Source organism: Hemiscyllium ocellatum, chromosome 18 (genome assembly GCF_020745735.1).
Source record: "Hemiscyllium ocellatum isolate sHemOce1 chromosome 18, sHemOce1.pat.X.cur, whole genome shotgun sequence".
In the NCBI taxonomy this organism is placed as follows: domain Eukaryota; kingdom Metazoa; phylum Chordata; class Chondrichthyes; order Orectolobiformes; family Hemiscylliidae; genus Hemiscyllium; species Hemiscyllium ocellatum.
In genome coordinates, this window is record NC_083418.1 from 4,768,479 (window position 1) to 4,791,351 (window position 22,873).

A 22,873-nucleotide genomic window follows, 5' to 3' on the forward strand; every position below is an offset into this window, starting at 1 on the left:
GACCTGAATCTCTGGCTCTGTGGCTCACTCAGCTATACCAGGTGTGGGAGCTAGGAAGGAAGTTAGGAAAGCAATATTTAGAGGAACAGGCAGGTCTTTCTGCCAATGCAGATTTGACTCTAGGCTGGTGTGGTTCCCATGATGCCGATTATGGAATCAATGAACGATGACGATGGAAGGCAATTGGCCTGTCAGGCTTGTTCCAGCTCCATCACTTAGTGCCAATCTCCTGCATTTAACCCGTAACTCCATTTGTTATTACTCTCTAAAAACTTATCTTCTTGAATGCCTCAAATGAGCATGCCTCCAGCACACTGCCAGGCAACCTAGCAACTTGTCAATATTCTTTTGGAGTTCCACTATCCTTCTCCTCAGTTTACACATCTTTCAAGTTTAACATCATCTGTAAACTTGGAAATTGTCCCCTGCACACCCAAATTCAGACCATTAACATATAATTAGAAAAAGCAAGTGCAGATATTAACTTACAATTTGCAGGGCTCTCCAAAATGAAGCTAAATGACAGAAGCAAACATAGGAAGCCTGGTGATGACCTCATGATTATAACGGTCACTGAATTTTAAAAGGTGGAACTTACATTGCAAATCAATCGAAATGAACTGAACTGTCACAGAAACTCTGGAAACAATGAAGTGCTGTTTTGAACATGCACAGAGAAACAGATGTAAAAATAAATACTACAGCTACATTTGTGGCTTGTGTAAGCATTATAAGTTGATTGGATGATATGGAAGCGGTGAACAGCAAGCAGAAACTAAAGTTTTTTTATATCAAAGCTCATCAAAAGCAAACAAAAAATAGAAGAAACCCACAAATACATAAACAACATCCTTACTGGTATAAAAATTCACCAAAGAGGAAGAGAACAATAACAGACTCCTCTTCCTGGGCATCACAGTGAAACAAAAAGCCAACGGGGAGCTGCAGACCAGTGTTTACTGGAAAGACACACACAGAGCAGATACTCAACTACAGGACCAATCATCCCAACACCCACAGATTGACTTGCATCATGATATTATTTAAATGAGCCACAATACAGTATAGCGCCCAGAAACTACGTGAAGCCGAGGAAAAACACCATACAACGTATTCAGGAACAACAGGTATCCGACAAGTGCAGACCGCCATTTCCAACATAACAGACCTAAAAAAAATACACAACACACCCAGAGCCTCTAGCCACCCTGCCATACATCAAAGACATCTCGGAGGTAACGACCAGACTACTCTAGACCCTGGTCATCATGGTAGCCCGCAAACCTATCATCACACTTAAACAGCTCTTGATGAACTTAATGGATCCCATACCAACAACCAGCAAAACGCATGTCATATGCAAAATATCCTGCAAGGACTGCAATAAACATTACATTGGACAAACAGGCAGGAAGCCAGCTACCAGGATACATGAGCACCAAATCACCACCAATAGAAATGACCAAATATCACTGATATCCATACACACCAACAATGGTGGGCCCCAGTTCGACTGGAATAATACATTCATCCTGGGACAAGCTAAACAAAGACATGCACAGGAATCGCTAGAAGCTTGGCATTCAAACCAAAACTCCATTAACAAACATATAGATTTGGACCCCATTTACCAACCTCTCAGAGACAGAACTGGAAATGATATTTGTTTACCATAACAAACCAAGACAGATAAAAAACAAGAAGGGCAGAACAACAACACTTCACCGCAAGCTCACTCATGATGTAACATCACATGGTGACAAAGCTTCAGAGAACAAATCTACCAACTCAGGGGGGCAAATATTCAACCTAATCCACAACCTGAGCGACAAACCTTCTCCAAAATCTTATTGTATAATTGAAGGACTTAAAGCTTCAGGTACATAATTCTATGAAGCCTGTGTTATGTAGACAAGGTGGTTAGAAAGTAGGTTATCACGCTTGCCTTGATTGCTGAGTCGTTGGAGTACTGGAGTTGGCAACTTTGTTGAAGTTGCAGAGGACATTGGTGAGGCCGATTCTGGAATACCATATCCCATTTCAGGTCGCCCAGTTAGAGGAAGGATAGTATTCAGCTGGAGATTTTCCAGAATGTTGCCAGGCATGAAAGGTTTGAGTTATAAAGAAAGGCTGGATAGGCTGAGAGCTTTTTCACTGGAGCTAAGAAGGTTCAGAGGCAACCTTACAGAAATATTGTGGGAGAGACATCGAGTTAATGGTAGCAGTCCATTACGATTTTAAGGTGAGACAAGAGAGATTTTAAAAATACACGAGGGCTACTTTTTGTCTAAACAACTAGAGGGTGGTTTGTCTGTGGAATGAACTTCCTGAAGGAGTGGTTGATGCGGGTACAGTTACAATGTTTGAAAGACATTTAGATAAGTTCATGAATAGGAAAGTCTTGGAGGGATATGGGCCAGGAGCAGGCAAGTGGGACTAATTTAGCTTGGGATTCTGCTCAGCATGGACTGGTTGCACCTAAGGGTCTGTTGCCACACTGTATGACACTAACTCTCACACTGGGAGCATCCTGTTATTAGGCATGCCTTAGGTTATTGATATCTTTGATGCTGCCTGATCTGCTGTGTTTTTCCAGTAACACATTTTTAAGCTCTGATCCCCAGCATCTGCAGTCCTCACTTTCTTCTACAAAAGGCCTACATAAGGGTCTCAATACCAACCCTTGCAGAACTCTGCGACCAACTTTCCCCCAGCCTGAAAAATACCTACTGACTATTACTCTCATCTAAAATTGGCAGAATGATAGAAACTTTACATTACTCGGCCAATCGAGTCTGCACCAATTAAAAACCATCTAAATATTGTAATTCCATTTTTCAGCACTTGGCTCATAGTCCGTACATCTTGCCATCACAAATGCATATTTAAAGAGTTCAGTGTCATGGGTGTTTCTGCCTTTGCAATTAGTTTGACCTTTGCAATAGACTTACAACATTTTTCAGATGTATATTGTGAGACACTGCAGCAAATGCCTTCTGAAAATGCATCCATACCATGTCAAAAGCATTACCCTCATCAACGCTTTCAAAATATTTCAGAAAATTAAATACCAAAGGTTAGAAATCCAAGTTGCCATGGATATCGCTGAGCAGATGCAGAACACAGACAGGAAGGCAAGCAGTGAGATTGTTGTCAACAACACCATAAGCTAAAAGATGCATGAAATCACAGGCAGATTTGAGAGAGAGTTAGAAACAAAACGCAAAATTCTGAACCTCTACCACACCTCAGCTAGTGCAAATTAAAAGGCCAGAGCAGATGAATGCCTTGCTGGGGAGAAGCTTCAGAAGAGAGATATTCCTGGAACATTGCAACTGGTTCGAGGAGAAACAGAACTTCATGGGTCAGATGGTGATTACCCTCAGCTGGGCTGGCAGCAAAGTCCACATGCTTATTGTGTTCTTGGAGCATGGCCAACATGATGTTAACATGAACTTGTCCAAAATAAGCTCGATGGGCTGAGAGTGAAGACTGAGAAGAGGGTGCTGTAGTTACTACAGCTGGAAGGATTAGAAATAGCAGCTCAAGATTCCCGTCTGACAAATTGGAGATGGAACAAAAAGGAGGAAAGGTCTCAACACAGATTCCATAAACGAATCAAAGGATCATTAAATGAGGTCAAATGGAAAACCTGGTACAAACTGTTGCCAGAATTACATGACTAAGTTTACAATTCACCCTCAAAGAGCCTGAGGGAGATAGATCAGCAAATATTCAGCAATCTCCAACAAATACAGGAACAAGCAAGTCATTTCCATTACCATAAAAATAATAATGTGATCAATTTAGACCAGAATTGAATGCGATATTCCAAAGAATTTAGAGGGAGCCCAGTTGGGAAATACATGGAGAACATTTTAACTCCACAAGAATGGATTCACTTTTAGGAATGAATCTGGGCAATGGACAGTGGCGCCAATGTTACGACATTTTGAATCATAACCAGAATGGATGAGGAAAATTCCTTTCATTCAGAAGGTGGTAAGAATCTGGAAAGCAATATCTGGGAGGGTAGCAGAGATGGGAAACCCTCACAAATGTTAAAAAGCACGTATTGTGCATTTGAAATAGACCTTAATTTTGAATATTATGACAAGTGAGATTTCCATAGCTAGGTTGGCACAGATTTGATAGGCTGAAAGGCCTCTTCTATGCTGTTCTTTAATCCATCTAAAGCAGATGACTAGGGATAAAGATAGACCAAGAGTAAATAATTGAACTGAAAAGCAGAACACCGCAGGAGCTAGAATAATTCAGCAGGTTTGTGAAGAAAGAGAAAGAGCAAAAGATCCATATCTTCCAGTCTACGACAGAACCTGCCCAACAAATCCACACCGACCCTGTGAAGAGTATTCCACCCAGACCCATTCCCTTCCCCTATTATTCGACATTTTCCCTAACTAATGCACATAGCCTACACTTTCCTGAACACTATAGTATTATGAAGGTGTAGGCATGTGAAAGAGTGAAAGCTGGCAAGGACTTAATCACCGCAGCACGGTGGCTCAGTGGTTAGCACTGCTGCCTCATAGCACCAGGGCCCCAGGTTCGATGCCAGCCTCGGGCGACTGTCTGTGTTGAGTTTGCACATTCTCCCAGTGTCTGCGTGGGTTTCCTCTGGGTGCTCCAGATTCCTCCCACAGTCCAAAGATGAGCAGTTCAGGTGAATTGGACACACTAAATTGCATGTAGGGGTAGGTGCATCAGTCAGAGGGAAATGGGACTGCGTGGGTTACTCTCCGGAGAGTCGGTGTTGACTTGTTGGGCCGAAGGACCTGTTTCCACACTGTATGAAATCTGTAGGGAGTCTAACCATAGCACAAAATCCACCTTCCCTCGCAAGTGTGTAATTGGTTTTGAGTGGCACTGTGGTTAGTATTGCCGCCTCACAGCACCACAGATCCAGGTTCAGTTCCCACCTCAGGCGACGCTGTATGGAGTTTGCACATTCTCCCTGTGACTGCGTGCGTGGGTTTCCTCCGGGTGCTCCGGTTTCCTCCCACAATCCAGGTCAGGTGGATTGGCCACGCTAAATTGCCCATAGGTGAAGGGGTAAATGTAGGGGTATGGGTCTGGGTGGGTTGTGCTTCGGTGGGTCAGTGTGGACTTGTTGGGTCAAACAGCCTGCTTCCACACTAAGTAATCTAAAAAAAAAATGCACTGAAAAATTTAAAATAGTAACTTTTGGCTGTGAAACAAATAACTTGAGATGAGTTGCTATGTTACACAACAAATTCAAATTCGACCAGTTTATATTCTGACCCAAGATACAAAAATACTACCAAATTTGAATTTTACTGTTTTGGTGACATCAAACCAATGAGACTATCCGATGTTTTGGGGTGTAAAAATCTGACAATCTGAACAGTTAGCAAGAGCAGCAAAGAGCACCACAGACTGAGCCCGCAGAATTGCTTTCTGAAAGGCACCTTTTCAAATGAAACCTGTGCAACAGAAGACTGAAGAAAAGAGGACCCGGAAAAATCTAGAGAAAAAAATTGACACAGCTGACTGGTTTTGAATTTTGTTAAATTTAAATCAGTGGGGGGGGGGGGTGGGGGCAGTATCAGATCAGTACATTATTGTGGAGTGGGAGACAGATAGATTAATCAAACAAAGGAGGTTAACAGTGTAGACAGTTGTTTAATTTTTTTCTTTACTTGGAGTTAAAGAATAAATTGTTAATTTTTTCTTTAAATAGTGGGATTTGGTAGTTCTTTGTCACTCATACATTAAACGATTACGAGGCGAGGGGAGCTTTAAAATTAGCAGAAGGGTTTGCCCCATGTCATAACGCTGGGCAATTTAGCATGGCCAATTCACCTGATCTGCACATCTTTGGACTGTGGGAGGAAACCTACGCAGACACAGGGAGAACGTGCAAACGCTGCACAGACAGCTGCCCAAGGCTGGATCTGAACCTGGGTTCCTGGCACCATGAGGCAGCAGTGATAACCACCAAGCCACCATGCTGCCCATTTTGTTGGACAATCTTCAGATGGAAGATCCCGCAAAACTCCACCACCACAGGAATCCTTGGGAAGAGCGATGGAAGTGACAGTGGTATATAACTGCATTGTGACTGGACAGGTAATCCACAATTTTGGGGGGTAGAAAGGAGGGCAGTTTGACATCTTTTCACAGGTAAAAGCTTGGTGACTGGCAGCAAATAGATTGCAGTAAGTCAGCTCTGATAAGAAAGAGCGCCTCATCTTCTCTCTAGGAAGCCTCCAACCACAAGTGATGAATGCAGATTTCTCCAGCTTCCTCGTTTCCCCTCCCCCCACCTTATCTCAGTCCCAACCCTCGGACGCAGCACCGCCTTCTTGACCTGCAATCTTCTTCCGGACCTCTCCGCCCCCACCCCTTCTCCGGCCTATCACCCTCACCTTAACCTCCTTACACCTATTGCATTCCCAACGCCCCTTCCCCAAGTCCCTCCTCCCTACCTTTTATCTTAGCCTGCTTGGCACACCTTCCTCATTCCTGAAGAACGGGTTATGCCTGAAACGTCGATTCTCCTGCTCCTGCCTATCTGCTGCGCTTTACCAGCAACATTTTTCAGCTCTGATGAGGAGTTATCTAAACTTGAAATGTTTAGCTTGCTCTCTCTCCATGGATGCTGCCTGACTCACTGATTTCCAGCTTTCTTCAGTATGCATAACTAAGTGCACTTCAGATAGGCAGGTGGTGAGCGGATGGAGAATTTAAAAGGAGGGTTGAGAAAATGGGCAAAAAAAATCATCTGGCCGATGGTGCAAAACACAGGGAAATGTGAAGTTGTTCACTTAGCAGGAAGAATAAAAAGTAGAGTTTTACTTAAAAAGATAATGACTGTGGCATTCTGCTTCACTGATATTTGAAACTGTGTTGCCAGGGCATTTGCCTGGGACTCAAATGCTTTTATTTTCAGCAAGGACTTTGCTTACAGCACTTACTAAATGTCGTTTGGAAATGCTGGTACAGTACATTTAAAGTCTCCCATTTATCATAGCACATGTTACTCCTTCAAATGAAGTCTAAAGAATTATATTGCACAATGCCCTTTCACAGAATCATGTTGACTTTTCCCAATTACCCTGTGATCGAAGTGAACTGATATAATACCTTCAATAGTCAATTGGATCCCAAGATAGATGCCAAGTTAAATAGCTGTTTTTCATCTCTTCAACCCTTCAAGCATAGGTGTGTTATATTTGCTAGTTGCCTGTCTAATGCAGCCTTTCCTGAATTGGAGGGATTTTGAAACATTAGCCAGTCACTTCGAAAGGATGAAGTCGATCAGAATCTGGAGACCTGTAAACCCACAGGTCCGTTACTACCCTTTCCCTTTGGTTGCAATTTCATGAAGCTGCTCTCTCCCTACCACCTCTGATTCAAAGCTCTTACTGGGATGTTTTGTGTATTCTGTACAGTAAAGACAAAGAAAAAGTCTCAAAACAAAAGGAAAGTAGTGCAGATGACAGAGATGTGAAAACGCTGGAGAAATTCAGCAGGTCTGGTAGCATCTGTGGTAACAGAATCAGAGTTAATCTTTTGAGTCTATTAGGACTCTCTTTTGAAACTGAAGGAAAACACACTCACTTCATCCCCCATTCCTCATCTTTGTTATAACACACCATTATCACTGGAGGGAACCAACACTCACTTTATTCTTTTGCTTTTAAAAATCTTGCTGTTGTTTTATATTTCTTGCTTACTTTCATACACAATATCTCTGACGTTTTAATCCTGCCCCAAAATGTTAGTTTGAGCCTGTGGATTTCTCAGTCCTGAGGAAGGCTGACTGGAACCAAAACATCAACTCTGATTTCTCTCCATAGATGCTCCCAGACTGCTGAGCTTTTCCAGCAATTTTTGGTTTTGCCTCTGTAGATTTCTAGTCTAGTAGTAATATGACAATTCCCAACTCTGCCCACACCTGTCTTCAAGCTCTCTCCAAAATTTGACTGCACTGGACCCAGGGACCCAACTACCCCATCCCTCTCCTCCCAGAAACCTGGGACACCATTCCCTATCCATCCCTTGTTCTACTCCTGCCCCAGTGTTGCCTTAGCCCTCCTCCTCCACTCATTTTCCCCATTCCCCCCATGACCCAAATTCATGCCCAGAGCTCTGTGCTCACCCAGTTCCTGGTTTGCCTTCTCCAGTGCACTCTTTCCTCCGTTCACCACATCCACATCATACACAGGTGCAGGCCGTGCTGACACGCAGAAACTCCCAATGGGGTGCTCATAAACACATTCTGTCATCCGATCGTAGAAAGCAGCCAGCAGCTCACACTGGGCTGTAACTCCCTTCTCAGGCTCATGGATCTGTAACAGTGCCCGCAGTTTTAGCAATTTACACTGAGGAAAAGATGGAGGGACGAGGGGACAGGGTGTGAAGATAGGAATGGATGGTTGGGTAAGGGACTAATAATGAAAATTTATCATAAAAACGACAAAAACAAAGCAGATCATTGAACCCACTTCATCATTCAATACAAATCATTGGTGGTCCTCTAACCCAAGGCCAAATCCCCAGTCTCCCCATGACCATCAACACCTTTAGTTTATCCACTTTCTTGAATATATTTAGTCAATCAACCACAAGAGGATAAAGTTGAGCAGGCTGAGCAGTGAAGTTGAATAGTAGGACCCTGGGAAGCACAGAGGATCAGAAAGACCTTTGTGCGCATGCCAACCAATCCCTTAACGGATCAGGGTAGTGGTGAAGATGACACATGGGATACTTGCCTTTATTAGTTGAAGGATAGAGGTTAAGAGTAGGGTGGTGATTCAGGAACTGTAAAGGTGATGGTTAGGCACAGCTAGAGTAATGTGAGCAGTTCTGAAACCCACACTATTGTAGTGGTGTGAGAACACTGGAATAGGTGCAAAGGATGACTTGCCAGAATGTTGCCAGACTGGAGAGTTTCAGTTCTGAAAGAGAGTGGGCAGACTGGGGTTGTTTCCCTTACAGCAGAGGAGACACTATTCAGGGGATCTGTTAAAATTATGAGGGAAGAAACTTTTCCCTTTGATGAAATGATCAAATGAAATCAAATGGAAGGATGCATAGATTTTAGATGAGGGGCAAAAGCTTTAGAGGAGATGAAAACGTTTTTTCACTGAGAGGGTGTTGGGAATCTGAACTCACTGCCTGTAAAGGCGTGAAAGTATCTGTCTCCACAATATTTAAGAAACATTTTGGTGTCCAGCTGCAATGCCAAAGCATACAAGGTCAAATGTTGAAAAATGGGATAAACAGGCAGGCATTTTTGATTGTCAAAGACACAATGGGCTGAAGGGCCATGGTATCCAAAGTGATTGGTTAGTTGAATATAAAAGTGTTAGAGTATTTTGCTGACTGGAGATCTGTGATTAGTGGTTTCCTGCAAGGTTCACTGCTGGGCCCTCTTATTTGTAATATATTATTTGTGATTTTGATTAAAGTACAGGCTTAGTTGGTAAGTTTGCAGACAATTGATGGAATTGTGGACAGTGAGGAAGGTTGTCAAAGGGTATAGCAAGATATAGGTTAGTTGGAAAGTTGGGAAGAGAAATGGCAAATGCAGTTTCATCTGGACAGGTATGAGGTGATGCAATTTTTAAAAGTGCAACAGGAGAGTATACACTAAATGGCAGGAATCTTAGAAACATGGATATACAATGGGATCTTGGATGGAAGTCCACAGCTCCTGAAAATGGCAAAACAAGTGGATAACGTGGTAAAGAAGGTGGAAGGCATGCTTGCCTTCATTGATTGGGGTATGGAGTATAAAGATTAGCAAGTCATGTTGCAGTTGTACAAACTTTAGGTAAGCACACCTGCAGTTTTGGTTGCCACATGATAGGAAGGATGTGGAGGTTTGGGAGAGAGTACAATGGTTTACCAGGATGTAGCCTGGATTGGAGTGGTTTAGCTAGAAGGAGAGACAAACTTAGATTATTTTCATTCGAGTCGGGGGCTGAGGGGACAACCTGATAGAAGTATATAAAATTGAAAGGCATGGATAGGGTGGATCATTGGAATCTTTTTCCCAGGGTAGAAATGTCACATGCTCGGGGGCAGAAATTTAAAGAAAAAAGTAAAGTTTAAAGATGTGAGGGGCAAGTGGCAGGTGCCTGCAATGCATTACAGATACAATGGCAACATTCAAGAGGCTCTTAGATAGAAACACGAACAGGAATGGAATGGAGAGATAGTGACCATGTGTAGGGAGCTGGGCTTAGTTTAGATAGATGGATAAAATATATATGGAAAATGTCATTGGCTAAGGACCTGTGCTGTCCTGTTCTATGTTCTAAGCAGTAGATATCTGCAACTATCATTCACTTCTACTGTCTTCTGTGGTCGAGAATCTCTCAGGTTCACCACATTACAAGTGAAGAAGTTTCAAGTCCAAAATGATTTACCCTGCATTCCAAAACCTCACCACCTTGTTCTGGACACATCGCACCCAGGAAAACCATCTCTGCATCGTCTGTCCTGTCAGAATTTTATTCTTTTCAGTCAGATAACCTCGTTATTCTCAATGCTTGTGACTACAGGTCGAGTTGATTCACTCTCTCCTCAACTGAGGAATCTCAGGGACCATCAGTGAATATAGCAGGAGGAGGAGAAGGAGGGAGTCTGAATCTGATTGTCCAGTATGCCTTCAGGAGACATCAGCCTGACTGATCAGCAGGGCTACACCTGCCTGGGTACATGATAGCAATTTTGTTTTTCTTCAGTTTCTCAAGGGATTTGGGTGTTGCTGGCAAGGTTTGCTGCCCATTCCTAATTGCACTTGAGGTGAGTGGCTTGTTCGACTATTTCAGGCTGAAGCAAAGAATTGACCATGTTGCGGTGGGTCTGGAGTCACATGCAGGCTAGACCAGGTAAGGATGGCAAATTACCATCGCGAAACGATGTGATATCAATGACAAATGTCAAGACTGACCTTTATTCTAGGTATTTTTGATTGTGGATTAAAAATAGAAGAACAGTTTTACAAACCAAAGATTGCTGAAGAGTTACTGCACTTGTTTAAAAGTAACCTGATACTCAGTTCAAACACTGTTTACACATATGCTAGTTCCAGTAGATGACCTGGTGCTCAGGGATGGGGATTACAGAGATATCGCCAACAAGTAGATAAATGATCTGTCAATTAGTAAACCAGTTATTTGATGACTAAGGCCTTCTGGCTGCAATTAACTGTGTGATTGGCTCCCAGGTAACTGAACAGCTTAGTGCTTTGAACAAGACAGTGAAAAGTCATCAGGTCTCTCCAGCTGCAGGAGTTATTTTCATTCCTTGTAGTATAAAACACTATTCTGGAAGAAAACCAGCGTATTATCTTTTACTGGTTGCTGTAAATAGTGATTTTTAACAAGTCAGAAACCTTTCATAACTATGAACCTGCCAGCCTATGCCTTCTGACAACCAGAGAAAGAATCCAGTCAAGGGGGACTGAGAAACAGCATCTGAGCAGCACAAAAGTTTGCACATTCTCCCAGTGTCTGTATGGACCACATCAGCAGATCCTGTGAACAGAGACCACTGAACTGCTTTCCAAGTTTTCCCTCGCGTCCAGCACACCCATTAATTTCCCCCATTTCTTTGTAACGAGGATGTCTGTATGAGGTGGTTACTATTTTTACTAGTAGAGTTGCGTGCTGCTGGTTCATAATTGTTGTTCTGTAGCTACAGTCTAATTATTTGTAATTAATCTCATTTCTTGTTAGGTATAAAACCTTGCCCACATTTCCTGTCAACCTAGGGGTGAAAGATGGAACTTTCCAGAAGTCTATGTACTTTTTAAACTCTTAACTTTTCTGATGACTCTGGAAATGATGGCGCTTGAATTCACTGTGAAGTGTAATACAACTGATGATAGCTTCATGGCCACCATTACTGAGACTAGCTTTCAATTCCACATTTGTGTTGAAGTTCCACCATCCACTATGGTAGCATTTGAGCTTGTACTTCTATTAACTTAGACCTTTGGATTACTGGCTTACTGATACTGCTACCTCGCTCCTCAGGTCTCATTCCTCTCACCTTCAGGAGGTATCGACGGGAGCACTCAATACGGTCCACCGCTGTCAAACCAATGGACTTGCAGATTGACACAGCATTGGTTGACCAGGCTGTCGAGAAGTTCAATCTGAAATGTGTAAAATTCACAAGCTATAGCGTGTGCAAAGACTGAAATCCAAAACCATGACAGGCCCAGAGAAACCACAGACAAACTACAGATTCCCTACCTCATCACAACCCCAAGTGTGCCATTAATCTGAAGTCCAGGGAAAATCACCCCCCAGTGGAAAACATGGAGCCTCTCCTGTTCAGTGTTGCCTGGCCCCACCTCCTCCTTCACAATTTCCAAACGCACCCAACAACAGACTCCTGTTTCCAGGCTCACCTTGGCCCAATCTCCACCAGCATGTCCCCATCACCCTTCCTCAGGAAGGGCTCAGTGGCAATGGTCTGAGAACTGAAAGGGGATTGCAGAATCCAGGTGAGCTTCTGTCTGTCCTGTGGACTGGGGGGTGTAGTACCTGTCAGAAAGGACAGCAAACGTTATCAGATTTGAACTGAATGAAAATCTCTCGGGGTTTGTCTCACTGGGAAAGAACATCCAACACAGATGAGGAAGATTGATGCATACATTCAAGGTGTGTGTGTGTGTGTGTGTGTGTGTGTGTGTGTGTGTGTGTGTGTGTGTGTGTGCGCGCGCAAGTTTTGCTTTGAGAAACAGTGTGGTCGTAGTCTGGAACACACTGTCAGGGTTGGTGGAGGAGGCAGGTATGTTAAGGGCATTTGAGGGACTTTTAGATAAGCATACGAATGTGCATGGATAGAGGGATATGGACCAAGGGCAGACAGAAGGGATGAGTTTCATGGCATCATGTTCAGCACAATATCATGGGCTGAAGGGCCCATTCCTGTGCTGCATTATTCTATGTTCATACAGGCCAGGAGGTCAAAGGAATAAAGGAACAGGAGTACACCATTCAGCCCCTCAAACCTGTTCTGCCATTTAATGAGATCACTGTTAATCTGTGGCCCAACTCCATACACCTGCCTTCAGCCCATTTCCCTGGATAACTTTGCTTAACAAAACGTTGTCTATCTAGGTTCAAATGAATTTCTTAATACAAACAGTATAGGGACATTCTTAAGAAAAAAAATCATGGAAGCAAAGAGGGGAAATGAGATTGAATTATCCTAAACCTTATCTGCCAATGCTAAGGGATTCTACAAGTATATTAAGAGTAAGATGGTAACTAGAGAACAGGTAGAGCCCCTTGGAGATCAACGAGGTAGTCTGTGTTGAACCACAGGAAATGGGAGATATATTCGATGAATATTTTAAATCAGTTCTTACTATGGAGAAAGAAATGGATGCTAGAGAACACAAATATTTCGATATTTTAAAAACAATTCTTATTACAGAAGAGGAACTTCTGGAGGTCTTCAGAACATAAAGGTAGATAAATCTCTGGGACCTGGTCTGATGCATTCAAGAACGTGGTGGGAAGTAAGGAAACTGCAAGGCCCCTTGCAGAAATACTTGCATCATCTTTAACTACGGATGAAATGTCTGAAGAGTGGAGCTTAGCTAATGTCGTGCCTTTGTTTACAAAGGGTTGTAATGGAGAAACCACTGAACTATAAGCCTGGGAGTGCGACTTTAGTTGCGGAAAAATTGCTGGAGGCAATTTTAAAAGATTGGATTTACAGTCATTTAGGCAAAAATTGATGAGGGGGAGTGAGCACAGTTTTGTGTGAGGAAAATCAAGTCTCAAAATTGATTCATGTTTTTTTAAAGGAAGTTATCAAAAACATTGATGAGGGCAGAGCAGTAGACATTGTTTATTTGGACTTCAATAAAGTCTGACAGGTTTTACATGGTAGATTGGTTAGTAAAGTTAGGTCACGTGGAATACAGGGTGAACTTGCCTGTTAGATACAGGATTGGCTTATTGGCAGTGGAGGGTTGCCTTTCGGACAGGAGGCCGGTCACCACCATTGTTCCACAGGGATCGTTTCTGGGTCATCTCTTGTTTGACGTTTTTATAAGTGATTTAGATAAGAATATAGAAAGCATGTTTAGCAAATTTGTGGATGACACCCAAATTGGTGGGATAGTGGACAGCAAAAAAGGTTATCTAAGATTACAAAGATCTTGATCAATTGGGTGTGTGGAGTGGCAGATGGAGTTTAATTTGGATAAATGAGAGGTATTGCATTTTGGTAAAACAAACAAGGGCAGAACTTATGCAATTAATGGTATGGACCTGGGTAAGGTTGTAGAACAGGCAGACCTAGAGGTGCAGGTACATAATTCTTTGAAGATTGCATCCCATGCAGACAGCATGGCTAAAAAGGCGTTTGGCAATGTCTTCATTGCTCAGTCCTTTGGAGGAGAGGGAAGTCATGTTGAGGCTGTACATGACATCGGTGAGGCCTCTTCTGGAGTAACATGCCCAGTTCTGGTCGCCCAGTTATTGGAAGGATATTATTAAGTAGGACAGGGCTCAGGAGATATTTACCAGGTATGGTAGGTTTGAGTTATAAAGACAGTTTTATTTGGGAGTTTGGGATTATGTTCAGTTTGGTTTAGTTTGGGATTATGTTCAGCATGAACTGGCTGAACTGAAGGGTCTGTTTTCATGCTGTGTGGCACTTCGACTGTGACCCTAGGATTTAAAATTGACAACCGAACTACCGTCAAGTGTCATTTGTGGAAGAGATTTCCAAGCGTCTACCACCTTTGTGTATACAAATGGTTCATAACATCTCTTCTGAAAAATCTGGCTCTAGTCTTCAGACTATGCGTAAAAAGTGAGGTCTGCAGATGCTGGAGATCAGAGCTGAAAACGTGTTGCTGGTTAAAGCACAGCAGGTTAGGCAGCATCCTAGGAACAGGAAATTCGACGCTGAGGGCTCTGGCCCGAAACGTCGAATTTCCTGTTCCTAGGATGCTGCCTAACCTGCTGTGCTTTAACCAGCAACACATTTTCAGCTCTTCAGACTATGCCTCAAGTTCTAGCATCCCGAACCAGCGGAAACAATTGATCGTGATCTATCCTGTGTTTTCCTGTTGATATTTTGAAGGCTTCACTCAGATTACTTAACATTCTAAATTTGAAAGAAACAGTTCTAATTTATGTAATCTCATAATTTAACCCCTGAAGTCCAGGTATCATTCTTGTAAACCCAAGTTGTACTCCTTCCGAGGCCAACATATCTTTCCTAAGTTGTGCTGCCCGAATCTGCTCACAGGGAGAATAGAATCATTCATTTCAAATTAATGATTTATTTTATCAAAACGTATTAGTCATGCAGATCAAATCAACATCTATGGAGATACGTAATGGATAAACAGCAATTCCATTTAATGCAATCAATGGACCAACAGCCATCTCCTGCTTCTGAATACATGTTCAGGTCCAGCCACAGAGCCAAACCAAACTTTACACGCATCCCCGCCCAGCACAACGATAATACCACTCTGACCTGTCCAGTTTACATTGAAGCACAGTTCCCAGCTGATGTGCTCAATCCTCCACACATGAGGATTTCCAGAATGAAGACCCTCCAGGTCGACAGGCGGCAGCTCAGTTGGACTCTTATAGAAACGAAGCACAGCCATCTGAGAAAATAGAGCAACAAAAATCAACGGGGGCAATGCGAGTGAGCCAAATCGGCCAGACCAGGTGGAGAGGGGGAAAAGGCAGGTATGGATAATCCCAAAGAGAAATTGGTTATGGGAACAGGTAAAGGCTTCACCAAGAATCAGATGAGGGACAAAGTTTGAGGCAGAATCTGTACAGAGACACCAGGTCCTGCAGCTGCACTCCAAGAGTGAACAAATGTTGTATTAAGCAGAGCTCTGGCAATTGATAGCACGAGTCTGACAGAGGCCAGGGTCAGGGGGAATTCATTACAGCTCAGATGAAACAACATCTGAAGGTTGAATTGAATGAACTCTCTAACATCTATCACATTCCTGGAGACATACATCAAACATAGAATCATACAGTTCAGAAGAGGCCCTTCAAACTAAAAGCTATTCTGCACAGACATGAATCCCATGTTCCAGCACTTTGCCCATAGCCTTGAATATTACATTTTCAAGTGTTCATCTAAGTACTTTTTTTAAAGTTTGGGAGAGATTTCCTGTTTTAACTACCTTCCCAGGCAGAGGCATTCCAGATTCTGACCAGACATTGGGAGAAAATATTTTCCTCTAAACCTTTTGCCATAAAATTGTGTACACTTGTTATTGACCCTCCAACTATGGGGAACAGCTGCTTCCCACCCACACTGACCATGCCCTCATGATGTTATAGATTTCAAAAGGGTCCCCCTCAGCTTTCTCTGCTTGAAAGAAAACTATTCGAGTCTGTCCAGCCTCTCTTCACAGCTAAAATACTCTATCCCTGGTGGCATTGCAGTGAATCGTCTCTGCACCCATTCAGTGCAATCACATCCTTCATGTAGCTGCTGCTCAGTGGACTAATGGATAAGGCACTGGCCTCCTAAACCAGGGGTTGTGGGTTCAAGTCCCATCTGGGGTGTCTGACTCTTCCTTGTGTGTCCTTAATCTGTTGTGCAGCTCACATATCCAACTCCAACATAATATTCCTGCCTTTATCGTCTACAATAACCGACAGACAAATGTCCCATATGCTTTCATAATTACCATATTAACCTGTTCTGCTGCTTTCAAGGATATGTAGACAAGAACCCCAAGATCCCCTGTTCCTCGGAGCTTCCTAATTTCGTTAAGTACTTTTCTCATCTTGGTACCTTTTTCAAAGTGTATTACCTCACACTTCGTGTCAAATTCCATTTGCCACTGCCAAGCTGATGTATCTACCTCGTTGAAATGCAGAGTAGGTCAGGCAGCATCTCAGGAGTTGAGAGTCAGTGTTTTGGGCATAGGCCCTTCATCAGGAAGGGGACTGAGAGATAAATGGGGGCAGGGGTGGAAGGTAGGTGGGAAGGCAATAGGTAGATGCAGGTGGGGGATGATACGGATAGGTCAGAGGGGAGGGCAGCATCTGCATGCCTTGCTTTTCTCCCAGAGGAGAGGATGGAGCAGATAGGTGGCAAGAAAGACAGACACGTTTTCCGAGGCTGGAAATCAGAGTGTGGCGCTGGTTTAGATGCTGGAGATCAGAGTCTGCAGAGTCCCACTTCCTCCTGACATTTCTCTCGTAACACAAAAACTTACTCCTCACTGTCACCCGCCTGATCGCTCGATATCATCTGCAAACTAGTCGACTATCAGTCTGTTTGTTACCTGTTGATAATCTGGTGTTTGCATGAACAAACTGGACACAGCAGTAGCTCAGCCCCACCATGACTATATGAGTTTACTGTGGCCCTGAACTTTTGCCTGCCTTTCTCGCACTGCAGACTCATTATTTACTGACCTTCAGCACTGGCCCAATCCAGGATTGCTTTTAGCCTGCTGACCTTCTACTGATTTGCAATAACACCAAGCAGGACAGGTATGAGAGCAGCGGATACCAGGGAGGTTACACAAACCAGCAGAAGTGGATCATTCAGTTGGTACAGTCTGCAGGACCATTCAAGAGATTTTCTCAACCTGACCCCTTCTCTCCTTTGACTATTTCAATATTTTTTACTTTATTGTCTCTCACTCACTCACACACTCTCACAGTCTCACTTTTCCTTTCACTCTCTCCCTCTCCACTTTCTTTCTTTCCCGCTTGCTTTCGCTCTCCCTCTCTCACTCTCTCAAAATAACAGCACACTCACCTTTACTCTCTCTCTGTGAGAACACACTCACCTCTCCTCTCTGTGAGAACACACTCACCTCTCCCTCTCTGTGAGAACACACTTATCCCTCTCTGTCTCGGTCTCTCTCTCTCTGTGACAACACACGTACCTCTCTCTCCCTGTGAGAACACACTCACCTCTCTATCACTCTCTCTGTGAGAACACACTCACCTCTCTCTCTCTCTCTCCCTGTGAGAACACACTCACCTCTCTATCACTCTCTCTGTGAGAACACACTCACCTCTCTCTCTCTCTCGCTCTCTCTCACTGTAAGAACACACTTATCCCACTCTCTCTCTGAGAACACACTTACCTCTCTCTCTCTCTCTCTGTGAGAACACACTCACCTCTCCCTCTGCGAGAACATACTTACCTCTCTCACTCTCTCTGTGAGAACACACTCACCTCTCTCTCTCTCTGTGAGAACACACTCACGTCTTTCTCTCTCTCTCTCTGTGAGAACACACTCACGTCTTTCTCTCTCTCTCTCTGTGAGAACACACTCACCTCTCCCTCTCTCTGTGAGAACACACTTACCTCTCTCTCTCTCTGTGAGAACACACTCACCTTTACTCTCTCTCTGTGAGAACACACTCACCTCTCCCTCTCTGTGAGAACACACTCACCTCTCTCTCTCTCTGTGAGAACACACTCACCTCTCTCTCTCTCTGTGAGAACACACTCACGTCTTCCTCTCTCTCTCTCTGTGAGAACACACTCACCTCTCTCTCTCTCTGTGAGAACACACTCACCTCTCTCTCTCTCTGTGAGAACACACTCACCTCTCTCTCTCTCTGTGAGAACACACTCACCTCTCTCTCTCTCTGTGAGAACACACTCACCTCTCTCTCTCTGTGAGAACACACTCACCTCTCTCTCTCTCTGTGAGAACACACTCACCTCTCTCTCTCTCTGTGAGAACACACTCACCTTTACTCTCTCTCTGTGAGAACACACTCACCTCTCCCTCTCTGTGAGAACACACTTATCCCTCTCTCTCGGTCTCTCTCTCTCTGTGACAACACACGTACCTCTCTCTCCCTGTGAGAACACACTCACCTCTCTATCACTCTCTCTGTGAGAACACACTCACCTCTCACTCTCTCTCTCGCTCTCTCTCACTGTGAGAACACACTTATCCCACTCTCTCTCTGAGAACACACTTACCTCTCTCTCTCTCTCTCTCTGTGAGAACACACTCACCTCTCTGTCTCTCTGTGAGAACACACTCACCTCTCTCTCTCTCTCTCTCTCTGAGAACACACTCACCTCTCCCTCTGCGAGAACATACTTACCTCTCTCACTCTGAGAGAACACACTCACCTCTCTCTCACTCTCTCTCTGAGAACACACTCACCTCTCACTCTGTGAGAACACACTTACCTCTCTCTCTCTCTGTGAGAACACACTCACCTCTCTCTCTCTGTGAGAACACACTCACGTCTTTCTCTCTCTCTCTCTGTGAGAACACACTCACGTCTTTCTCTCTCTCTCTCTGTGAGAACACACTCACCTCTCTCTCTCTCTGTGAGAACACACTCACCTCTCTCTCTCTCTCTGTGAGAACACACTCACGTCTTTCTCTCTCTCTCTCTGTGAGAACACACTCACCTCTCCCTCTCTCTGTGAGAACACACTCACCTCTCTCTCTCTCTGTGAGAACACACTCACCTCTCTCTCTCTCTGTGAGAACACACTCACCTCTCCCTCTCTGTGAGAACACACTCACCTCTCTCTCTCTCTGTGAAACACACTCACCTCTCTCTCTCTCTGTGAGAACACACTCACCTCTTCTCTCTCTCTCTCTGTGAGAACACACTCACCTCTCTCTCTCTCTGTGAGAACACACTCACCTCTCTCTCTCTCTGTGAGAACACTCACCTCTCTCTCTCTCTGTGAGAACACACTCACCTCTCTCTCTCTCTGTGAGAACACACTCACCTCTCTCTCTCTGTGAGAACACACTCACCTCTCTCTCTCTCTGTGAGAACACACTCACCTCTCTCTCTCTCTGTGAGAACACACTCACCTCTCTCTCTCTCTCTGTGAGAACACACTCACGTCTTTCTCTCTCTCTCTCTGTGAGAACACACTCACCTCTCCCCTCTCTGTGAGAACACACTCACCTCTCCCTCTCTCTGTGAGAACACACTCACCTCTCTCTCTCTGTGAGAACACACTCACCTCTCTCTCTCTCTGTGAAACACACTCACCTCTCTCTCTCTGTGAGAACACACTCACCTCTCTCTCTCTCTGTGAGAACACACTCACCTCTCTCTCTCTCTGTGAGAACACACTCACCTCTCTCTCTCTCTGTGAGAACACACTCACCTCTCTCTCTCTCTGTGAAACACACTCACCTCTCTCTCTCTCTGTGAGAACACACTCACCTCTCTCCCTCTCTGTGAGAACACACTCACCTCTCTCTCTCTCTGTGAGAACACACTCACCTCTCTCTCTCTCTGTGAGTACACACTCACCTCTCTCTCTCTCTGTGAGAACACACTCACCTCTCTCTCTCTCTGTGAGAACACACTCACCTCTCTCTCTCTGTGAGAACACACTCACCTCTCTCTCTCTGTGAGAACACACTCACCTCTCTCTCTCTGTGAGAACACACTCACCTCTCTCTCTCTGTGAGAACACACTCACCTCTCTCTCTCTGTGAGAACACACTCACCTCTCTCTCTCTCTCTCTGTGAGAACACACTCACCTCTCTCTCTCTGTGAGAACACACTCACCTCTCTCTCTCTCTCTGTGAGAACACACTCACCTCTCCCGCTCTCTCTGTGAGAACACACTCACCTCTCCCGCTCTCTGTGAGAACACACGCACCTCTCCCGCTCTCTCTGTGAGAACACACTCACCTCTCTCTCTGTGAGAACACACTCACCTCTCTCTCTCTGTGAGAACACACTCACCTCTCTCTCTCTGTGAGAACACACTCACCTCTCTCTCTCTCTCTGTGAGAACACACTCACCTCTCCCTGTCTCTCTGGAAGAACACACTCACCTCTCCCGCTCTCTGTGAGAACACACGCACCTCTCCCGCTCTCTCTGTGAGAACACACTCACCTCTCTCTCTGTGAGAACACACTCACCTCTCTCTCTCTGTGAGAACACACTCACCTCTCTCTCTCTCTCTGTGAGAACACACTCACCTCTCCTCTCTCTCTCTGTGAGAACACACTCACCTCTCCCGCTCTCTCTGTGAGAACACACGCACCTCTCCCGCTCTCTCTGTGAGAACACACTCACCGCTCTCTCTGTGACAACACACTCACCTCTCTCTCTCTGTGACAACACACTCACCTCTCTCTCTCTGTGACAACACACTCACCTCTCCCTCTCTGTGAGAACACACTCACCTCTCCCTCTCTGTGAGAACACACTCACCTCTCCCTCTCTCTCTGTAAGAACACACTCACCTCTCCCGCTCTCTGTGAGAACACACTCACCTCTCCCGCTCTCTCTGTGACAACACACTCACCTCTCCCGCTCTCTCTGTGACAACACACTCACCTCTCCCGCTCTCTCTGTGACAACACACTCACCTCTCCCGCTCTCTCTGTGACAACACACTCACTCTCTCTCTCTGTGACAACACACTCACCTCTCTCTCTCTGTGACAACACACTCACCTCTCTCTCTCTGTGACAACACACTCACCTCTCTCTCTCTGTGACAACACACTCACCTCTCTCTCTCTGTGACAACACACTCACCTCTCTCTCTCTGTGACAACACACTCACCTCTCTCTCTCTGTGACAACACACTCACCTCTCTCTCTCTGTGACAACACACTCACCTCTCTCTCTGTGACAACACACTCACCTCTCTCTCTCTGTGACAACACACTCACCTCTCTCTCTCTGTGACAACACACTCACCTCTCTCTCTCTGTGACAACACACTCACCTCTCTCTCTCTGTGACAACACACTCACCTCTCTCTCTCTGTGACAACACACTCACCTCTCCCTCTCTGTGAGAACACACTCACCTCTCCCTCTCTGTGACAACACACTCACCTCTCCCTCTCTCTGTGACAACACACTCACCTCTCCCGCTCTCTCTGTGACAACACACTCACCTCTCTCTCTCTGTGACAACACACTCACCTCTCTCTCTCTGTGACAACACACTCACCTCTCTCTCTCTGTGACAACACCCTCACCTCTCTCTCTCTGTGACAACACACTCAGCTCTCTCTCTCTGTGACAACACACTCACCTCTCCTCTCTGTGAGAACACACTCACCTCTCCCTCTCTGTGAGAACACACTCACCTCTCCCTCTCTGTGAGAACACTCTCACCTCTCCCTCTCTCTCTGTGACAACACACTCACCTCTCCCTCGCTCTCTCTGTGACAACACACTCACCTCTCCCGCTCTCTCTGTGACAACACACTCACCTCTCCTCTCTCTGTGACAACACACTCACCTCTCTCTCTCTGTGACAACACACTCACCTCTCTCTCTCTGTGACAACACACTCACCTCTCTCTCTCTGTGACAACACACTCACCTCTCTCTCTCTGTGACAACACACTCACCTCTCTCTCTGTGACAACACACTCACCTCTCTCTCTCTGTGACAACACACTCACCTCTCTCTCTCTGTGACAACACACTCACCTCTCTCTCTCTGTGACAACACACTCACCTCTCTCTCTCTGTGACAACACACTCACCTCTCTCTCTCTGTGACAACACACTCACCTCTCTCTCTCTGTGACAACACACTCACCTCTCTCTCTCTGTGACAACACACTCACCTCTCTCTCTCTGTGACAACACACTCACCTCTCTCTCTCTGTGACAACACACTCACCTCTCTCTCTCTGTGACAACACACTCACCTCTCTCTCTCTGTGACAACACACTCACCTCTCTCTCTCTGTGACAACACACTCACCTCTCTCTCTCTGTGACAACACACTCACCTCTCCCTCTCTGTGACAACACACTCACCTCTCTCTCTCTGTGACAACACACTCACCTCTCTCTCTGTGAGAACACACTCACCTCTCTCTCTCTGAGAACACACTCACACCTCTCC

The 22,873-nt window shown here is 44.9% G+C and overlaps 1 protein-coding gene across 1 annotated transcript in view; it reads right to left on the bottom strand.

Annotated features, from left to right (window-relative positions):
* The window catches only part of LOC132824328 (phosphoribosylformylglycinamidine synthase-like), an 83,183-nt gene extending 65,671 nt beyond the window's left edge, over positions 1 to 17,512 (bottom strand). Inside the window, 5 exon segments of the mRNA XM_060838675.1 lie at positions 8,147 to 8,336; positions 12,052 to 12,157; positions 12,416 to 12,551; positions 15,517 to 15,652; positions 17,442 to 17,512. Coding sequence (XP_060694658.1) covers positions 8,147 to 8,336; positions 12,052 to 12,157; positions 12,416 to 12,551; positions 15,517 to 15,652 — 568 coding nt within the window. The 5' untranslated portion in view covers positions 17,442 to 17,512.
* Positions 17,513 to 22,873: the final 5,361 nt, after the last annotated feature.